The sequence below is a fragment of the Salmo salar genome, chromosome ssa05 (assembly GCF_905237065.1).
Source record: "Salmo salar chromosome ssa05, Ssal_v3.1, whole genome shotgun sequence".
Classification (NCBI taxonomy): domain Eukaryota; kingdom Metazoa; phylum Chordata; class Actinopteri; order Salmoniformes; family Salmonidae; genus Salmo; species Salmo salar.
In genome coordinates, this window is record NC_059446.1 from 42,806,096 (window position 1) to 42,823,234 (window position 17,139).

General features: G+C 46.6%; 1 protein-coding gene across 4 annotated transcripts in view; it reads right to left on the reverse strand.

The window, feature by feature from the left end:
* The window catches only part of LOC106604946 (fibroblast growth factor receptor-like 1), a 70,508-nt gene that overhangs the window by 40,731 nt on the left and 12,638 nt on the right, over positions 1-17,139 (reverse strand). The window contains exon 1 of one of the 4 annotated variants that reach the window (XM_014200109.2): positions 11,169-16,741. The exons of 2 other annotated variants lie outside the window; for them this stretch is intronic. In XM_014200109.2, the coding sequence (XP_014055584.1) occupies positions 11,169-11,178 (10 nt within the window). In that variant the 5' untranslated portion in view covers positions 11,179-16,741. Of the gene's footprint in view, positions 1-11,168; positions 16,742-17,139 lie in introns of those variants that run through there. One more of the 4 variants, XM_045718263.1, reaches the window with a different exon arrangement.

A 17,139-nucleotide genomic window follows, 5' to 3' on the forward strand; every position in this document is an offset into this window, starting at 1 on the left:
CAAAAAACTATACCTGCCTCAGCCTAAATATCAGCACCACAGGTAACTTCCACAAAGCTGTTAACAATCTAAGAGACAAGGCAAGAAGGGCCTTCTACGCCATCAAAAGGAACACAAATTTCGACATCCCAATTAGAATCTGGCAAAAAATTCTTAAATCAGTAATATAACCCATTGCCCTCTACAGTTGTGAGATCTGGGGTCAGCTCACCAATCAAGAATTCACAAAATGGGACAAACACAAAATGTTTACTCTGCATGCAGAATTCTACAAAACCATCTTCGGTGTACAGCGTAAAACACCAAATAATGCATGTAGAGCAGAATTAGGTCAATACCCGCTACTGATTAAAATCCAGAAAAGAGCCGTTAAATTCTATAACCACCTGAAAGGAAGTGATTCACAAACCTTCCATATCAAAGCCATTACTGGGGTGCCTTGTGAGAATTAGCCAGCAAGTAGGTAAACCACCACTACCCTCCATATTATTGGCCAATGTGCAATCATTGGAAAATAAACTGGACGATCTACGATTAAGACTATCCTACCAACGGGACATTAAAAAATGTAATATCTTATGTTTCACCGAGACGTGGCTGAACGACGACATGGATGATATAGAGCTGGCTGCGTTTTCCGTGCATCGGCAGGATAGAGAAGCTACATCTGGTAAGATGAGGGGCAGGGGTGTGTGTCTATTTGTCAAATAACTGCTGGTGCGCGATGTCCAATATTAAAGAAGTCTCGAGGTATTGCTCGCCTGAGGTAGAATTTATTTAACTAGGCAGTTAAGAACAAATTATTATTTTCAATGACAGCCTAGGAACAGTGGGTTAACTGCCTTGTTCAGCTCAGGGATTTGAACTTGCAACCTTTCAGTTACTAGCCCAACGCTCTAACCACTAGCGTACCCTGCCGCCCTGGCAGAATACTTCATGGTAAGATGTAGATCACACAATCTACCAAGAGAGTTCTCATCTATATTATTTGTAGCCGTCTATTTATCCCCACAAACCGATGCTGGCACTAAGACCGCACTCAACGAGCTGTATAAGGCCAAAAAGCAAACAAGAAAATGCTCATACAAAAGTGGCGCTCCTAGTGGCCGGATACTTTAATGCAGGCAAACTTATTCCAATCAGAAGCCATGGATTACAGGCAACATCCCCACCGAGTTAAAGGCTAGAGTTGCCGCTTTCAAGGAGCAGGACACTAAGCCGGACGCTTATAAGAAATCTCACTATGCCCTCAGACAAACCATCAAACAGGCAAAGTGTCAATACAGGACTATGATTGAATCGTACTACATCGGATCTGACACTCGTCGGATGCAAACTATTATGGACTACAAAGGGAAACCCAGCCGCGAGCTGCCCAGTGACGCGAGCCTACCAGATGAGCTAAATGCCTTTTATGCTCACTTCGAGGCAAGCAACACTGAAGAATGTATCAGAGCACCAGCTGTTCCGGAAGTTTACATACACTAAGTTGACTGTGCCTTTTAAACAGCTTAGAAAATTTCAGAAAATGATGTCATGGCTTTAGAAGCTTCTGATAGGCTAATTTACATAATTTGAGTCAATTGGAGGTGTACCTGTGGATGTATTTCAAGGCCTACCTTCAAACTCAGTGCCTCTTTGTTTGACATTATGGGAAAATCAAAAGAAATCATCCAAGACCTCAGAAAAAAAATTGTAGACCTCCACAAGTCAGGTTCATCCTTGGGAGCATTTCCAAACACCTGAAGGTACCACGTTCATCTGTACAAACAATAGTACACAAGTATAAACACCATGGGACCACGCAGCCGTCATACCGCTCAGGAAAGAGACGCGTTCTGTCTCCTAGAGATGAACGTACTTTGGTGTGAAAAGTGCAAATCAATCCCAGAACAACAGCAAAGGACCTTATGAAGATGCTGGAGGAAACAGGTACAAAAGTATCTATATCCACAGTAAAACGAGTCCTTTATCGACATAACCTGAAAGGCCGCTCAGCAAGGAAGAAGCCACTGCTCCAAAACCGCCCTAAAAAAGCCAAACTACAGTTTGCAACTGCACATGGGGACAAAGATCGTACTTTTTGGAGAAATGTCCTCTGGTCTGATGAAACAAAAATAGAACTGTTTGGCCATAATGACCATCGCCATGTTTGGAGGAAAAAGGGGAAGGCTTGCAAGCCGAAGAACACCATCCCAACCGTGAAGTACGGGGGTGGCAGCATCATGTTGTGGGGGTGCTTTGCTGAAAGAGGGACTGGTGCACTTCACAAAATAGATGGCATCATGAGAAAGGAAAATGATGTGGATATATTGAAGCAACATCTCAAGACATCAGTCAGGAAGTTAAAGCTTGGTCGCAAATGGGTCTTCCAAATGGACAATGACCCCAAGCATACTTCCAAAGTTTTGGCAAAACGGCTTAAGGACAACAAAGTCAAGGTATTGGAGTGGCCATCGCAAAGCCCTGACCTCAATCCTAAAATAAAGTGGTGATCCTAACTGACCTAAGACAGGGAATTTTTACAAGGATTAAATGTCAGGAATTGTGAAAAACTGAGTTTAAATGTATTTGGCTAAGGTGTATGTAAACTTCCGACTTCAACTGTATATACTAGGCGGTGTCAGAGGAAGGCCCAAAAAATTGTGAAAGACTCCAGTCACCCAAGTCATAGTAAGCATTTCACACCTGTTATATTCAGCGCATGTGACAAATACAATTTTATTCACTTAGAGGAGAGTCCCCTCAGCAAGCTGGTCCTGGGGCTCTGTTCACAAACACAAACAGGTCCCACAGAGCTCAGGACAGCAACCCAATTAGACCCACCAAAATCATGAGAGAACTAGACACATTTCAAATTAGGGAGCAACCCATTTACTGAGATAATGAATAAGGGCAGTGTGGTGTGTGAGAGGAGGGGATGTTGTCTTTTTTACACATATACACATTTGCCATACTTTTTAAATGATGTTTCACATAACTTCTGAACCTGTCTAATCGCATTGTATCTACAGTTGTAAGTTAAATATTTTCACTAAAAGTATTTTTATATTGTTGATTGATTGACTATGGTTTCCAAATCTCCAGTGCTATTTTTATGGCAAATTTTTTAGATAAATGTTGTGATTTTTCAGCCATTCTGAACCTGTGACCAGGAAGAAGCTCCATAGAGGCAATACCAAAATAATGTATCTAATGATTCTGTCTCTTCATAGCAAAATCTGCAGAGCTGACATGGTTGTATGCCCCATACACATAATGTTCTGTTTGTGGCACGAATTTTGTATAATAATTTAAATGGAAAAACTCTTACGTTTTGAATCAAGTATTGTTTTGCATATCAGTTCATGAACCACATGCCACGGAATCGGCACATCAAAAATCTCTTCCCAAGTATTTTGCAACCTGTATTGTCCCGCGGTCAACATTTTGGTCCTCAAGTAAAACTGCTATATTTTTTTATTTATGAAAAGAATATTGTTGTCAATTTTGGTCTTTAATAAAGGGCAAACAAACAAGTTCCCGACCTTCTGCTGTTTCCACTTGCCTCCTCCATTTTTGTGGTAATGCCAACCAATCAGTTGGTTGTAATTTTGGATAGAGCAAACATTTCCATATACTATATGTTTGTTAACTGCACGTGACATAACTCCCCCTTTTCTACTCATAATATCATTAACAAAGATAATTCCTTAAAAAAAAGAATCCATAAAGAATGTTTTTTTTAATCAATTAGTATATTTGAATTTAACCATATTATTTGTTCTGTCTTTTCTGGAGGATGAAACTGGAATTGCAACCAGCTTTGTATGGCTTGTTTTATAAAAGGGCGATATTTTGAAAAAGTTTTCAATTAACTGAAAGTGAGAGGTTGTAATCTGGATAAAGGGAAAAGGGCCATTATTGAACAAGGGATGAGCCATTCTTATCAATCTACTGGAGAACCAGTCTGGGTTTAAGTATAACTTTTGTATGACTGATGCTTTTAGTGAGAGGTTTAATGATTTAATATTTAATAATTTTAGCCCCCCGAACTCATATTCATTATAGAAATAAGCACATTTTATTTTGCCTGGCTTGCCATTCCAAATAAAGTTAAATCTTTATTGCACAAATAATTTCAAATACAAATAGTTCTGCATGGCAGGGCAATAAGTAAATAGGTAAACTGGGAATGACTAAGGAATTAAATCAGGGTGATTTTTCCACAAATAGACAGTATTTACCTTTCCATGGTAGCAAGATTGTATCTATTTTTTCAAACTTTCTGTAAAAATAAATTGTAGTAGGTTCCTTTATTGCTCCAGCTGGACTGAGACTCAGAGAGTGACCTGACTGACCACTGGCTCCACAAAGGCAGCTCCTTCCTTCTATAGAGCCCTGCTCCTAGACCCCTGCTCATAGAGCCCTGTTCCTAGACCCCTGCTTATAGACTCCTGCTCCTAGACCACTGCTCCAGCTCTGGAAATAATATAAACAGCCTCCATCCTTATTGAAATCTAATAAAACAGAGGGCTCTGACTGCTGCATCCCACCAAGTCCACTGCTTGCTTTCTGAACTTAAACACACTGCAGGGTGTTCTCTGTCCAATAGTGACAGGGTGGTCTAAGCGTGGAAGGATCATGGAGTGACACACACACAGACGCACACAAACACACACTCACACAGATGTGTAGCAGCATTGATCTGAAATTAATGTCAGGCTTGACCTCTCTCTTCTTTCCTCATTTGTCTTGTTAAATTTCCTCTGAAAGTCTTCCCCAGTTGCTTTAATCTAAATATAAGAGATCCAAAGACAGACCTGTATATGCTGGTTGTTGAGCTGACGAGCTGAGAACCCTAACTCCAACCGCAGATGGGACTTTGAATGGCAAATACCCTGACAGACAGACCTCCCAGTGCCACGACCTACAGCATACAACAGCATATTATTCCAGACAAGTAACGGCATCAATAAAAACAATTTATATTTTACATTTACATTTTAGTCATTTAGCAGACGCTCTTATCCAGCGCGACTTACAGTTAGTGCATTCATCTTAAGTAGAGTCAGAGCTGGGGGGGGGGATCAAGTGCTATTTTTTTGGGGGGGGTTGGGGAGTCGAGGTGAGGAGGATTATTTAAGATACTCTTTGAAGAGGTAGGGTTTTAGATGTTTTCAGAAGTAGGGCAGGGACACTGCTGTCCTAGCTTCTGGGGGAAGCTGGTTCCACCATTGGGGTGCCAGGACAGAGAAGAGCTTAGACTGGGTGAGCGGGAGCTGCCCTCCCATAGGGGTGGGATGGCCAAAGGGACCTGAGGTGGCAGAATGGAGTGCTCGGGTTGGGGTGTAGGGTTTGAGCATAGACTAAAGGTAGGGAGGGGAAGTTCCCCTTGCTGTTCCGTAGGTAAGCACCATGGTCTTGTAGTGCAGTTCAAGGGAATCTAATCACAATAGCTGGAACCATCCAAGACATTTAATCTGTGTAAGACAGAGGGAGGACCCCTAACCTATGGATAACCAGGGATCACTGTAAAGCTTCACTGTGCTTGTCTGCTCGTGGCACACTCTGTTTTAGACATCTTGATAGAGGTTTTTGAATTCAAGGAGGATTTATGGGGAAGGGAGGCCTCCCTAGAACCGCAGCCTCAGAGAGCTTTGAAGCCGAGGCAGCCTCGCCAGAGTCACGAGGAAGAGCGCTGGGCTGGTGTCGTACGGAGAGCTTCAAACGGACCTCGACAGCGCTCTGCCTAGATAAATTATTATGGTAAAATAAGTAGCAGAGCTTTGAGATGAGGGGGGAGAGAGAGAGAGAGAGAGAGAGAGAGAGAGAGAGAGCGAGAGCAAGAGAGAGAGGAAACACTAAAACAGAAATACACTAAGAAAAAAGAAGAAACAGCATGTCAGAAAACAGCTCAATGTGATTGAAGAATCCATAGAATCAAATCACTTCGGGGAAAATTGGAACACACTAAACAAGCAACAAGGCAGTCGTCAGTGAACAGGGAGTAGAGGAGGGGACTAAGCACACACCCCTGAGGGGCCCCAGTGTTGATAGTCAGCGTGGCGGACGTGTTGTTGCCTACCCTCACCACCTGGGGCCGGCCCATCAGGAAGTCCAGGATCCAGTTGCAGAGGGAGGTGTTCAGTCCGAGGGTCCTGAGCTTGGTGATGAGCTTGGAGTGAACTATGTGGTTGAATGCTGAGCTGTAGTCAATGAACAGCATTCTTACATACGTATTCCCTTTGTCCAAGTGGGTGAGGGCAGTGTGGACTGCAATACAGATTGCATCAGCTGTGGATCTGTTGGGGCGGTATGCAAATTGGAGTGGGTCCAGGGTGTCTGGGAGAATGGTGTTGATGTGAGCCATTGAAAGCATTTCATGGCTATAGATGTGTGTGCTACTGGGCGATAGTCATTTAGGCAGGTTAACTTGGCATTCTTGGGCACAGGGACTATGGTGGTCTGCTTGAAACAAGTTGGTATTACAGAATGGGTCAAGGATAGGTTGAAAATGTCAGTGAAGGCTGGGCCTCCCGAGAGGCACAGCAGTCTAAGGCACTGAACCGCAATGCTAGAGGCGTCACTGTAGACCGGGGTTCGATCCCAGGCTGTATCACAACCGGCCGTGTTCGGGAGTCCTATATTGCGGTCCACATATGGCCAAGCGGCGTCCGGGTTAGGGGAAGGTTTGGCCGGCGGGCTTTACTTGGCCCATGGCGCTCTAGCGACACCTTGTGGCGGGCCGGGCACCTGCAGGCTGAACTCGGTCGTCAGGTGAACAGTGTTTCCTCCGACATATTGGTGCGGCTGACTTCCGGGTTAAGCAGTCGGGTGTTAAGAAGCGCGGTTTTGGCGGGTAATGTTTCGGAGGACGCATGACTCGACCTTTGCCTCCCGAGCCCGTTGGGGAGTTGCAGAAATGAGACAAGATTGAAACTGGGGAGAAAGAGGGGGTAAATAAATAAAAATAAATACAAATAATGTCAGTGAAGACACTTTCCACCTGGTCAGTGAATGCTCTGAGCACTCATCCTGGTATTTCGTCTTGAACTCAAATAAGTTCCTGCCAAGGTGCCCTCCATCTTGAATTTGATCTGTAGCAATTAACTCATTCAGAGAGCAACCCTGCTTATCTCTGTACTCATATCCTGGCATGGCGGAGGGGGGTTAGACCAAAAAATGCCAGATCTCGGTCTAGTGTGTGGAATTCAGGTTCCTTATCACCGATGAGAGATTATGCAGTTGGAGTCAGAGGAGACAAGAGGAGGGCTTGGTAAACAGAGCTAAGTAAACAATCCCCCTGTTTACCTCTGGTTTACCCCAGTGTTTCTCACTCCCACTCTTCTCAGTCAAACACTCACCCAGTCACTCCTCACTAGTAGTGACCCCTGCATGCATTCCTGCTGTCCTCCTACCTAACTCTTAATCACGCTATTCATGATGTTAAGGTCCCATATCCACTTCCCATAGGTCTTCTTCAGTCACTCTGATACCTTTCTCATCTCTATTGAGTGACATCTACCTGAATACTTCTTCAATCCTACACTTGGCGAAAAGGGTCAATATCAGGGGATCTATATATTTCCGGATATCTGACATTTTATTTGATAAAATGAGTAGACATGCTCCAGATACGCATGCTCTTAATTTCATATATGGAGCTAGGATATTCTCTGTAATGGGACAGTTTCTACATCCACATACAGCTTCTTCACCTGTGGGATGGTCTGAGACCAGACCAGACAGCTGATTAAAATGTGGTTTTGTACAACCGAAAAATGTCTGCACAACTGTCAGAAACCGTCTCAGGGAAGCTCATCTGTATGCTTCGTCGTCCTCAGCAAGGTCTTGACCTGACTGCAGTTTGGCTAGTAACCGACTTCAGTGTGCAAATGCTCACCTTTGATGGCTACTGGCACGCTGGAGAAGTGTGCTCTTCACAAATGAATCCCAGTTTCCAGTGTACCGGGCAGATGTCATACACCGTGTGCCAGACATCTGTCCCAGTTCTTCCAAGGCCTGCATACTCACCAGACATGTCACCCATTGAGCATGTTTGGGATGCTCTGGTTTGACGTGTACGGCAGTGTGTTCCAGTTCCTGCTAATATCCAGCAACTTTGCACAGCCATTCCACAGGCCACAATCAACAGCCTGATTAAATATGCGAAGGAGTTGTGTCGTGCTGCATGAGCCAAATGGTTGTGACTGGTTTTTTGATCCACGCCCCTACCTTATTTTTTAAGGTAACATATGACCAACATATGCATATATGTATTCCCAGTAATATGAAATCCATAGGGCCTAAGTATTTTTTTCAATTTACTGATTTCCTTATATCAACTGTAACTCAGTAAAATCTTTGAAATTGTTGCATGTTGCGTTTATATTTTCGTTCAGTGTATATGAAAGCAAGCTTTACTTTAATACTTCCAACACCATCAGGCTTGATTGAGTGAGCTGCTTCATGTTGCCTGCCTGTATATCCATTGACCTTTATATATTTCATAACATCTTTCTTGGTCAGTAGGTACCTAACATAACAAAAGGAGGTGGTGTTTTCGCCACAATCACTCATATAGATATAGAGGTCTATAGAACATCCCTGTGGAATGCTTTCGACACCTTTGTAGAGTCCATTCCCCGGCGAATTGGGGCTGTTCTGAGGGCAAAAGGGGGGGGGGGTTGCAACTCAATATTAGGAAGGTGTATATATACTGCTCAAAAAAATAAAGGGAACACTTAAACAACACATCCTAGATCTGAATGAAAGAAATAATCTTATTAAATACTTTTTTCTTTACATAGTTGAATGTGCTGACAACAAAATCACACAAAAATAATCAATGGAAATCCAATGTATCAACCCATGGAGGTCTGGATTTGGAGTCACACTCAAAATTAAAGTGGAAAACCACACTACAGGCTGATCCAACTTTGATGTAATGTCCTTAAAACAAGTCAAAATGAGGCTCAGTAGTGTGTGTGGCCTCCACGTGCCTGTATGACCTCCCTACAATGCCTGGGCATGCTCCTGATGAGGTGGCGGATGGTCTCCTGAGGGATCTCCTCCCAGACCTGGACTAAAGCATCCGCCAACTCCTGGACAGTCTGTGGTGCAACGTGGCGTTGGTGGATGGAGCGAGAAATTATGTCCCAGATGTGCTCAATTGGATTCAGGTCTGGGGAACTTGCGGGCCAGTCCATAGCATCAATGCCTTCCTCTTGCAGGAACTGCTGACACACTCCAGCCACATGAGGTCTAGCATTGTCTTGCATTAGGAGGAACCCAGGGCCAACCGCACCTGCATATGGTCTCACAAGGGGTCTGAGGATCTCATCTCGGTACCTAATGGCAGTCAGGCTACCTCTGGCGAGCACATGGAGGGCTGTGCGGCCCCCCAAAGAAATGCCACCCCACACCATGACTGACCCACCGCCAAACCGGTCATGCTGGAGGATGTTGCAGGCAGCAGAACGTTCTCCACGGCATCTCCAGACTCTGTCACGTCTGTCACGTGCTCAGTGTGAACCTGCTTTCATCTGTGAAGAGCACAGGGCACCAGAGGCGAGTTTGCCAATCATGGTGTTCTCTGGCAAATGCCAAACGTCCTGCACGGTGTTGGGCTGTAAGCACAACCCCCAATTGTGGACGTCGGGCCCTCATACCACCCTCATGGAGTCTGTTTCTGACCGTTTGAGCAGACACATCCACATTTGTGGCCTGCTGGAGGTCATTTTGCAGGGCTCTGGCAGTGCTTCGCCTGCTCCTCCTTGCACAAAGGCGGAGGTAGCGGTCCTGCTGCTGGGTTGTTGCCCTCCTACGGCCTCCTCCACGTCTCCTGATGTACTGGCCTGTCTCCTGGTAGCGCCTCCATGCTCTGGACACTACGCTGACAGACACAGCAAACCTTCTTGCCACAGCTCGCATTGATGTGCCATCCTGGATGAGCTGCACTACCTGAGCCACTTGTGTGGGTTGTAGACTCCGTGTCATGCTACCACTAGAGTGAAAGCACCGCCAGCATTCAAAAGTGACCAAAACATCAGCCAGGAAGCATAGGAACTGAGAAGTGGTCTGTGGTCCCCACCTGCAGAACCACTCCTTTATTGGGGGTGTCTTGCTAATTGCCTATAATTTCCACCTGTTGTCTATTCCATTTGCACAACAGCATGTGAAATTTATTGTCAATCGGTGTTGCTTCCTAAGTGGACAGTTTGATTTCACAGAAGTGTGATTGACTTGGAGTTACATTGTGTTGTTTAAGTGTTCCCTTTATTTTTTTGAGCAGTGTATATTATTTTAATAGCAGGACACTGTAAAGTCCAATGACCCTCTGAAGAGTATGAATTAGGCTGTTTGAGAAGGTTTGAATCCTAAGCAAGCTGCCTACACATTGTTGGAAGACAGTGGAGGCTGCTGAGGGGAGGACGGATCATAATAATGGCTGGTGTATTTGATACCATTCCACCAATTCCGCTCCAGCCATTACCACAAGCCCGTCCTCCCAATTAAGGTGACACCAACCTCCTGTGTTGGAAGTACATAAGACCAACATAGCTACTGTAGTAGGTCAAAGCTGTGTGCTGGAAAACCTTGGTAGAGAATGGGTGAATTTCCTTTCTTTTTTGTCTTCAAACCAATGCTCCCTTTTTAAATTTTCATGGTTTTTACACCGGAAGGTGATTATACAACTATCACGTTTCAGGAGAAGACCCAGATGCAGACAGTGTCAATGTAACAAACGTTTATTACTAGAACAGGGGGCAGGCAAAACGACAGGTCAAGGGCAGGCTGAGGTCAGTAATCCAGATCAGATTCCATAAGGTACAGAACAGCAGGCAGTCTCGGGGTCAGGGCAGGCAGAGGTCAATAATCCAGGGTGGGGTGACAAGGTACAGAACAGCAGGCAGGCTCAGGGTCAGGGCAGGCAGAATGGTCAAAACCGGGAAAACTAGAATACAGGAACTAGAAAAAGAAAGGAGCAAGGGGGAAAACGCTGGTAGGCTTGACGAACAAAACAAACTGGCAACAGACAGAACACAGGTATAAATACACTGGGGGTAATGGGGAATATGGGTAACACCTGGAGGGGGGTGGAGACAAGCACAAAGACAGGTGAAACAGATCAGGGTGTGACAGTACCACCCCCCCCCTTCTAGGGGTGCCTCCTGGCGTCCTACCTGAACGCATACCTGGTTGACCGAGGTGCCGGCGTTGAAAATCAGCGATGAGGCCTGTGTCCAGGATGTCCCTGGTGGGGACCCAGAACCTCTCCTCCAGGCCATAACTCTCCCAGTCAACAGGTACTGGAATCCCCTGCCCCAAGGTCGAACCTTCAGGAGATGCCTCACCGTGTACTCCGGTTGGCCGTCAATGAAACGGGGGAGAGGGGTGGGCGTGGAAACAGGAGACAAAAGGCTGTGAGACATTGGTTTGATCCTAGACACATGAAAAGTGGGATGTATACGGAGGGTACGGGGCAACAGAAGACGAACAGCAGAGGGGCTAATGGTCTTGTAGATGGGGAAAAGCCCGATAAACCGGGGGGAAAGTTTGCGGGACTCCACCCGGAGGGGCAGATCTCGGGTGGACAGCCATATCCTCTGCCCGAGACGATACCGGGGAGCTGGGGTCCGGTGGCGGTCCACTTGTCGTTGATACCTTGAGGTGGTCTTGAGAAGAGCCGACCGGGATGTCTTCCAGGTATGACGACAGCAGTGGACAAACATCTGGGCTGAGGGTATGCCGACCTCTTCCTCTTGCTCCGGGAAGAGCGGGGGCTGATAACCTAGGGAACACTCAAAGGGTGAGAGACCCATGGCAGAGCAAGGAAGGGTGTTGCGGGCATATTCGACCCACACTAGTTGCTGGCTCCAGGTGGTGGGGTTGGCGGAGACCAGGTAGCGAAGAGTCGTCTCCAGGTCTTGGTTGGCTCGCTCCGACTGGCCGTTGGACTGGGGGATGGAACCCGAAGGACAGACTGGCCGACAACCCAATGAGTGTGCAGAGCGCCTTCCAGAACAGGGACGAGAACTGAGGACCCCGGTCGGAGACCATGTCCATTGGGAGTCCATGGATCTGGAAGCCGTGCTGCACCATGAGATAGTCCGTCTCTTCGGCAGAGGGTAGCTTGGGGAGAGGAACGAAGTGGCCGGTTTTGGAAAACCGGTGCACTACTGTCAAGATGGCGGTGTTGCCATCAGACAGGGGGAGACCCGTGACAAAGTCCAGGGATATGTGAGACCAGGGACGGTGAGGAACAGGCAGAGGTCGAAGGAGACCAGCCGGAGCTTGCCGGGGAGTCTTGTACCGCGCACAGATCGTGCATGCTGCGACGAATGCGGGGATGTCAGGAACCATGGTAGGCCACCAAAAACATTGTCACACAAAGGCCAGGGTCTGACGGGAGCCTTGGTGGCAGGCAAGCTTGGAGGAGTGGGCCCACTCCAGGACCGAGGAGCGGACAGCACCAGGAACAAACATCCGGTTATCTGGGCCCCCCCTTGGGTACGGCTGGGAACTCTGCACCTCACGAACATGCTTCCCTATTCCCCAGTTGAGTGCCGTCACCAGGCATGAGGTGGGAAGGATGGCCTCGGGTTCCGTGGGTGTAGCCGCGGGGCTATAACGGCGTGACGGCGCATCCGGCTTGACATTCTTGGATACCGGTCGGTATGAGAGGGAGAAGTTGAACCAGGTGAAAAGCAGGGCCCACCTAGCTTCACTGGAATTGAGACGCTTGGCGTTGCGGAGATATTCCAGGTTCTTGTGGTCTGTCCACACAATGAACAGATGTTCTGCCCCCTCCAGCCAGTGCCCTCCACTCCTCCAACGCCATCTTCACCGGGAGAAGCTCACGATTCCCCACATCGTAGTTCCTCTCCGTGACGTTTAGGTGATGGGAGAAGAAGGCGCAGGGATGTAACTTGAGGTCCAGGTGAGAACGCTGGGACAGTACAGCCCCCTCTCTGACATCTGAAGCATCGGCCTGTGCAGACAGGGGGGAAGCCAGGGTGCTGTAACGCCGGATAAAGCGGCGATAAAAGTTGACAAATCCCAGGAAATGTTGCAGTTGCATTCTGGACATAGGCTGGGGCCAATCTACCACTGCTCTCACCTTCCCGGGATCCATCTGTACACTCCCTGCAGCGATGATGTAACCTAGGAAGAGGATGGTGGAGCAATGGATTTCGTACTTCTCTGCTTTCACAAAAAGCTGGTTCTCCAGGAGGCGTCGGGAGAACCTGTCGGATGTGGAGCACGTGTTCTTGGGAAGAGCGGGAGCAAACAAGGATGTCGTCGAGGTAGACGAAGATGAACCGGTTCAACATGTCGTGGAGAACATCATTCACCAGAGCCTAGAATACAGCAGGGGTGTTGGTAAGACCAAATGGCATGCCAGATACTCGTAGTGACCACTGGCCGTGTTGAAGGCAGTCTTCCACTCGTCCCCTTCCCGTATCCACACCAGGTGGTAGGCATTCCGTAGGTCCAGCTTGGAGAACACGGTGGCCCCCTGGAGTGGCTCAAAGGCCAAGGAGATGAGTAGTAGCAGGTAGCGGTTCTTCACCGTGATGTTGTTGAGGTCCAGGTAGGCGATGCACGGGCGCAGGGGAAGCAGAAGGAGGGATGAACCCTGCAGCTAGGGAGTCCTCAGAGAGTACAGTCATTCCCGGGGTGGAGTGGTGCCTGAGAGAAGGTTGATCCCGCAATCATAGGGTCGGTGCGGTGGAAGCGAAGTGTCCTGGGCCTTACTAAACACCTCCTGGAGGTCCTGGTACTCAGCGGGAATGGCGGAGAAGTCCTGGGCAACTTCCGAGCCCCCAGGAAGACGTCCTGGGGCAGGCTATGCTGACTTCAGGCAATGAGCATGGTAGAACGGGCTCCAGCCCACGATGGCACCAGAAGACCAGTCAATAAGGGGATTGTGTCGCTGGAGCCAAGATAATCCCAATACCACGGGAACCTGAGGAGACTTAATAAACATGAATTAGATCGTCTCACTGTGGTTCCCTGACACACATAGGTTGATGGGGGTGGTATTGTGGGTGACCTGGTCGATAGAGCGCCTGTCCAGCGTGCTAACGTCCATGGAAATTGACAGGGGCTGAGTGGGGATGTCCAGATCGGATGCCAGGGTAGTGTCCATAAAGCTCTCATCGGCCCCAGAGTTGATGAGTACCCGAAGAGATTGTGACTGGTTCCCCCACAGCAAGATGGCATGAAAAGGGATGCCAGTAAGGAGAGAGGAAAAGTTCTCCATATGGCCCACCAGAGTACTCACTCCTACCGGTGAGCCTGGTCTTTTAGTGGACAGGTGGCCATGAAATGACCAGTAGTCCCGCAATACAGGCAACTCTTCGTGTGAAGCCTGTATAGCCGTTCGGCTGGGGACAGCCTAGCTCTGCCTAGTTGCATCGGTTCGGGAAGAGGTGAATTGGCAGACTTCGGAGACTCTCGGGGGATCTCGGGGAGCCTCGGATTCTCTCGGCAATGGAGCCGTCGGGGACTTCCAGCATGTCTCAGAGGCGAGGTGGAAGCCTTGGGCAGGCGAGTTAAATCGAACCTCCTCTCCTTCCCTTGCTCCCGTAGTCGCCCATCGATCCGAATGGTCAAGGCGATGAGCGAGTGGAGATCCGTCGGTAGTTCCCGGGCTGCAAGCTCGTCCTTTACTTCCTCCGATACTCCGTGCAGGAACATGTCGAACAGCGCTTCCAGGTTCCAGGCACTGTCAGCTGACAATGTGTGGAAATCCACCGCATAGTATGCCACACTGTGGGAGTCTTGCCGAAGCTGGAGTAACTTCCGGGCAGCCTCTCTCCCGGACAATGGAGCATCGAAAACTTTCTTCACCGCCACGATGAACTCCTCCAGACTGAAACATACGCCCGACTGCTGTTCCCATACTGCCGTAGCCCAGGCGAGAGCCCTCCCGGACATCAGCGTGATGAGGTACGCTATCATCTATTTACATGAAAATACACTTTAAAGTTTACTGAGGAAAGGGCTTCTACTACATTACCTGTAAACAACAGTGAGTTATTACAAAATATAAATTTAGAATCAAACATACATTCATCAGATATAGTAAACTTTGTACATACAATTCAGGGATGGCCACAATTGCTTTTGAAGAGCTACAGGGTTCTGCAGGCTTTCTTGTTGAAGCCCAGTTCTACCACACCTGATTTTACTACTCAAGGTCTCGATGAACAGCTGAGGTCTTGATGAACATCTGAGTAGTAGAATCAGGTTTGGTAGCGCTGGGCTTGAACAAAAAAAGCCTGCCTGACCCTGTGGCTCAGCTTGTCAATAGCCATTTTGGTAACTCCTGATACAAACTCTGTGACAAATGACAAACTGCCGAGAAACACCTGTAAAATACAAAGTCATTAGACAAGTACAAAACACTTTTAAGAATAAATATTTACAAATCTGACATTGGATAGGTGCTCTAAATCCTTTAGCTACAAATGTCCTTAGAAATGCTCTACACACTTGTCCAACTCCAGTAAAAGAGCACACATTCCCACATTTATAAATGGCAGTATAAATATGAAAGCAGATGGGAGTACTCACAGATTTGGAACAGAACATACATAAGTGCTACTGATAGTGTGCGATGTACTGTGTGCATATGAATACGCGTAAGTCGTTTGTCAGCTCCACATGGGCTGGTTTAACAAATGTCTTAGCTTCTGAAAATAAGAAATGTTTACAACCTGTCAACTTATCATGTAACGTAGGGATGGCGTGCATCTGACGGATGAGGGCAACGACGCTGTCCTTGAAAGTTTGAGAGATGGTCTCTCCACGTTCTCTCCTCTGTAGTAGCAAGATGCGTGCACTAGTACTAATACACATCACACTCCCTGTCCCTTGCCACTCAATGAACCCAAAGGCGCTTTTAAGAGACAACTAATACATTAAAATAAGCACACACCATGCGTGTGCGCATCAGTGTTTGTGTCAGGAAAGAGGTGTCAAAAACTATACATGACAGAGAACGGTCAAAATATCCCCTCCGGTAGACCTTCAAATCTTAGGGCGGTAACTCTAACCATTGCGCTACAAACCCTGTTATAGATATGGCAACTTGACTCTATTTAAATGGACAGTCTGATGATGACAGTACACGTTTGTTGCAAAATGTTTTGTTCATTCACTCAGTACTGATTGAATGTTTATTTCTCTTGCTTGGTAAAAATGTTTTGTCTAAAACATTTTATTACATAGCTAACCAAGTTAGCAAGCATGGTGTTTTCATTTGACTGGCACAGGTTGCGCAAGCAAACAATGATCATTATGATCAACACATCTGTTCTGGTGTGTGCATTTATTATAAATTAGCAGCGTGACAGTTTTCCCAAAGTTCCCAAAGTTTGGTGTATCTAACTGGCTATAAAAGCAGCCGAGGACGTTTGCTAGCTTATTTGTTTGTGCTCTGATTACACACAAGTGTCCAGATCAGCAGTTTACACAGATGACTTCAGCCATATGAAAAACTTTCCATAGAAAATTATACCTACCTTCTAGCTAGCTACCTTCCTTTTCCATCTACTAGCTAGCTGTTACTGTTGAGCAGCAACTGAGTTGCACCTGGTTTAAGAACTCTTGAGATTCGGCAGAAAATATTTTAGCATTGTCAGAAATGCTACAAAAAGGTAGGACATTGTTGGTTTATATTGGGCAGAAATGTGCACGTGAGAGCGGTAAATTGTGAATTTAATAAAAACCAGGGCATAAAATTAACTTTTTTTTGCAAAAATTACACACAAAAAAAACAACAGATTAGCATGATTGGTAATGTTTCTAAAACAATACATGTATTACTAATAAGAAGTAATATGGTATATTGTTTAATTTCATTTTTTGTAAACTGAGTCTTTTAACCAAACTATCAAAAATGTCACCTGCCCTTTAACGGTGGGAGGTTACTACTGTGGTAATGCAAATCGAGTCACATTTGTGCCTGTGAGATTGAGTCTGACTAGTACATAGAGTACTTGTCTTCTCTTCCCTAGCAGCTGAAACTCAAACATAGAAAAATAACCTAGCTTGTGAACCAAAGATGCCGCCGAAGAGCATGGCTGACATTTTACATTGTTCCAATCAATTGTGCAATTTTGTTATTTTTTGTGTGTTTTGTGT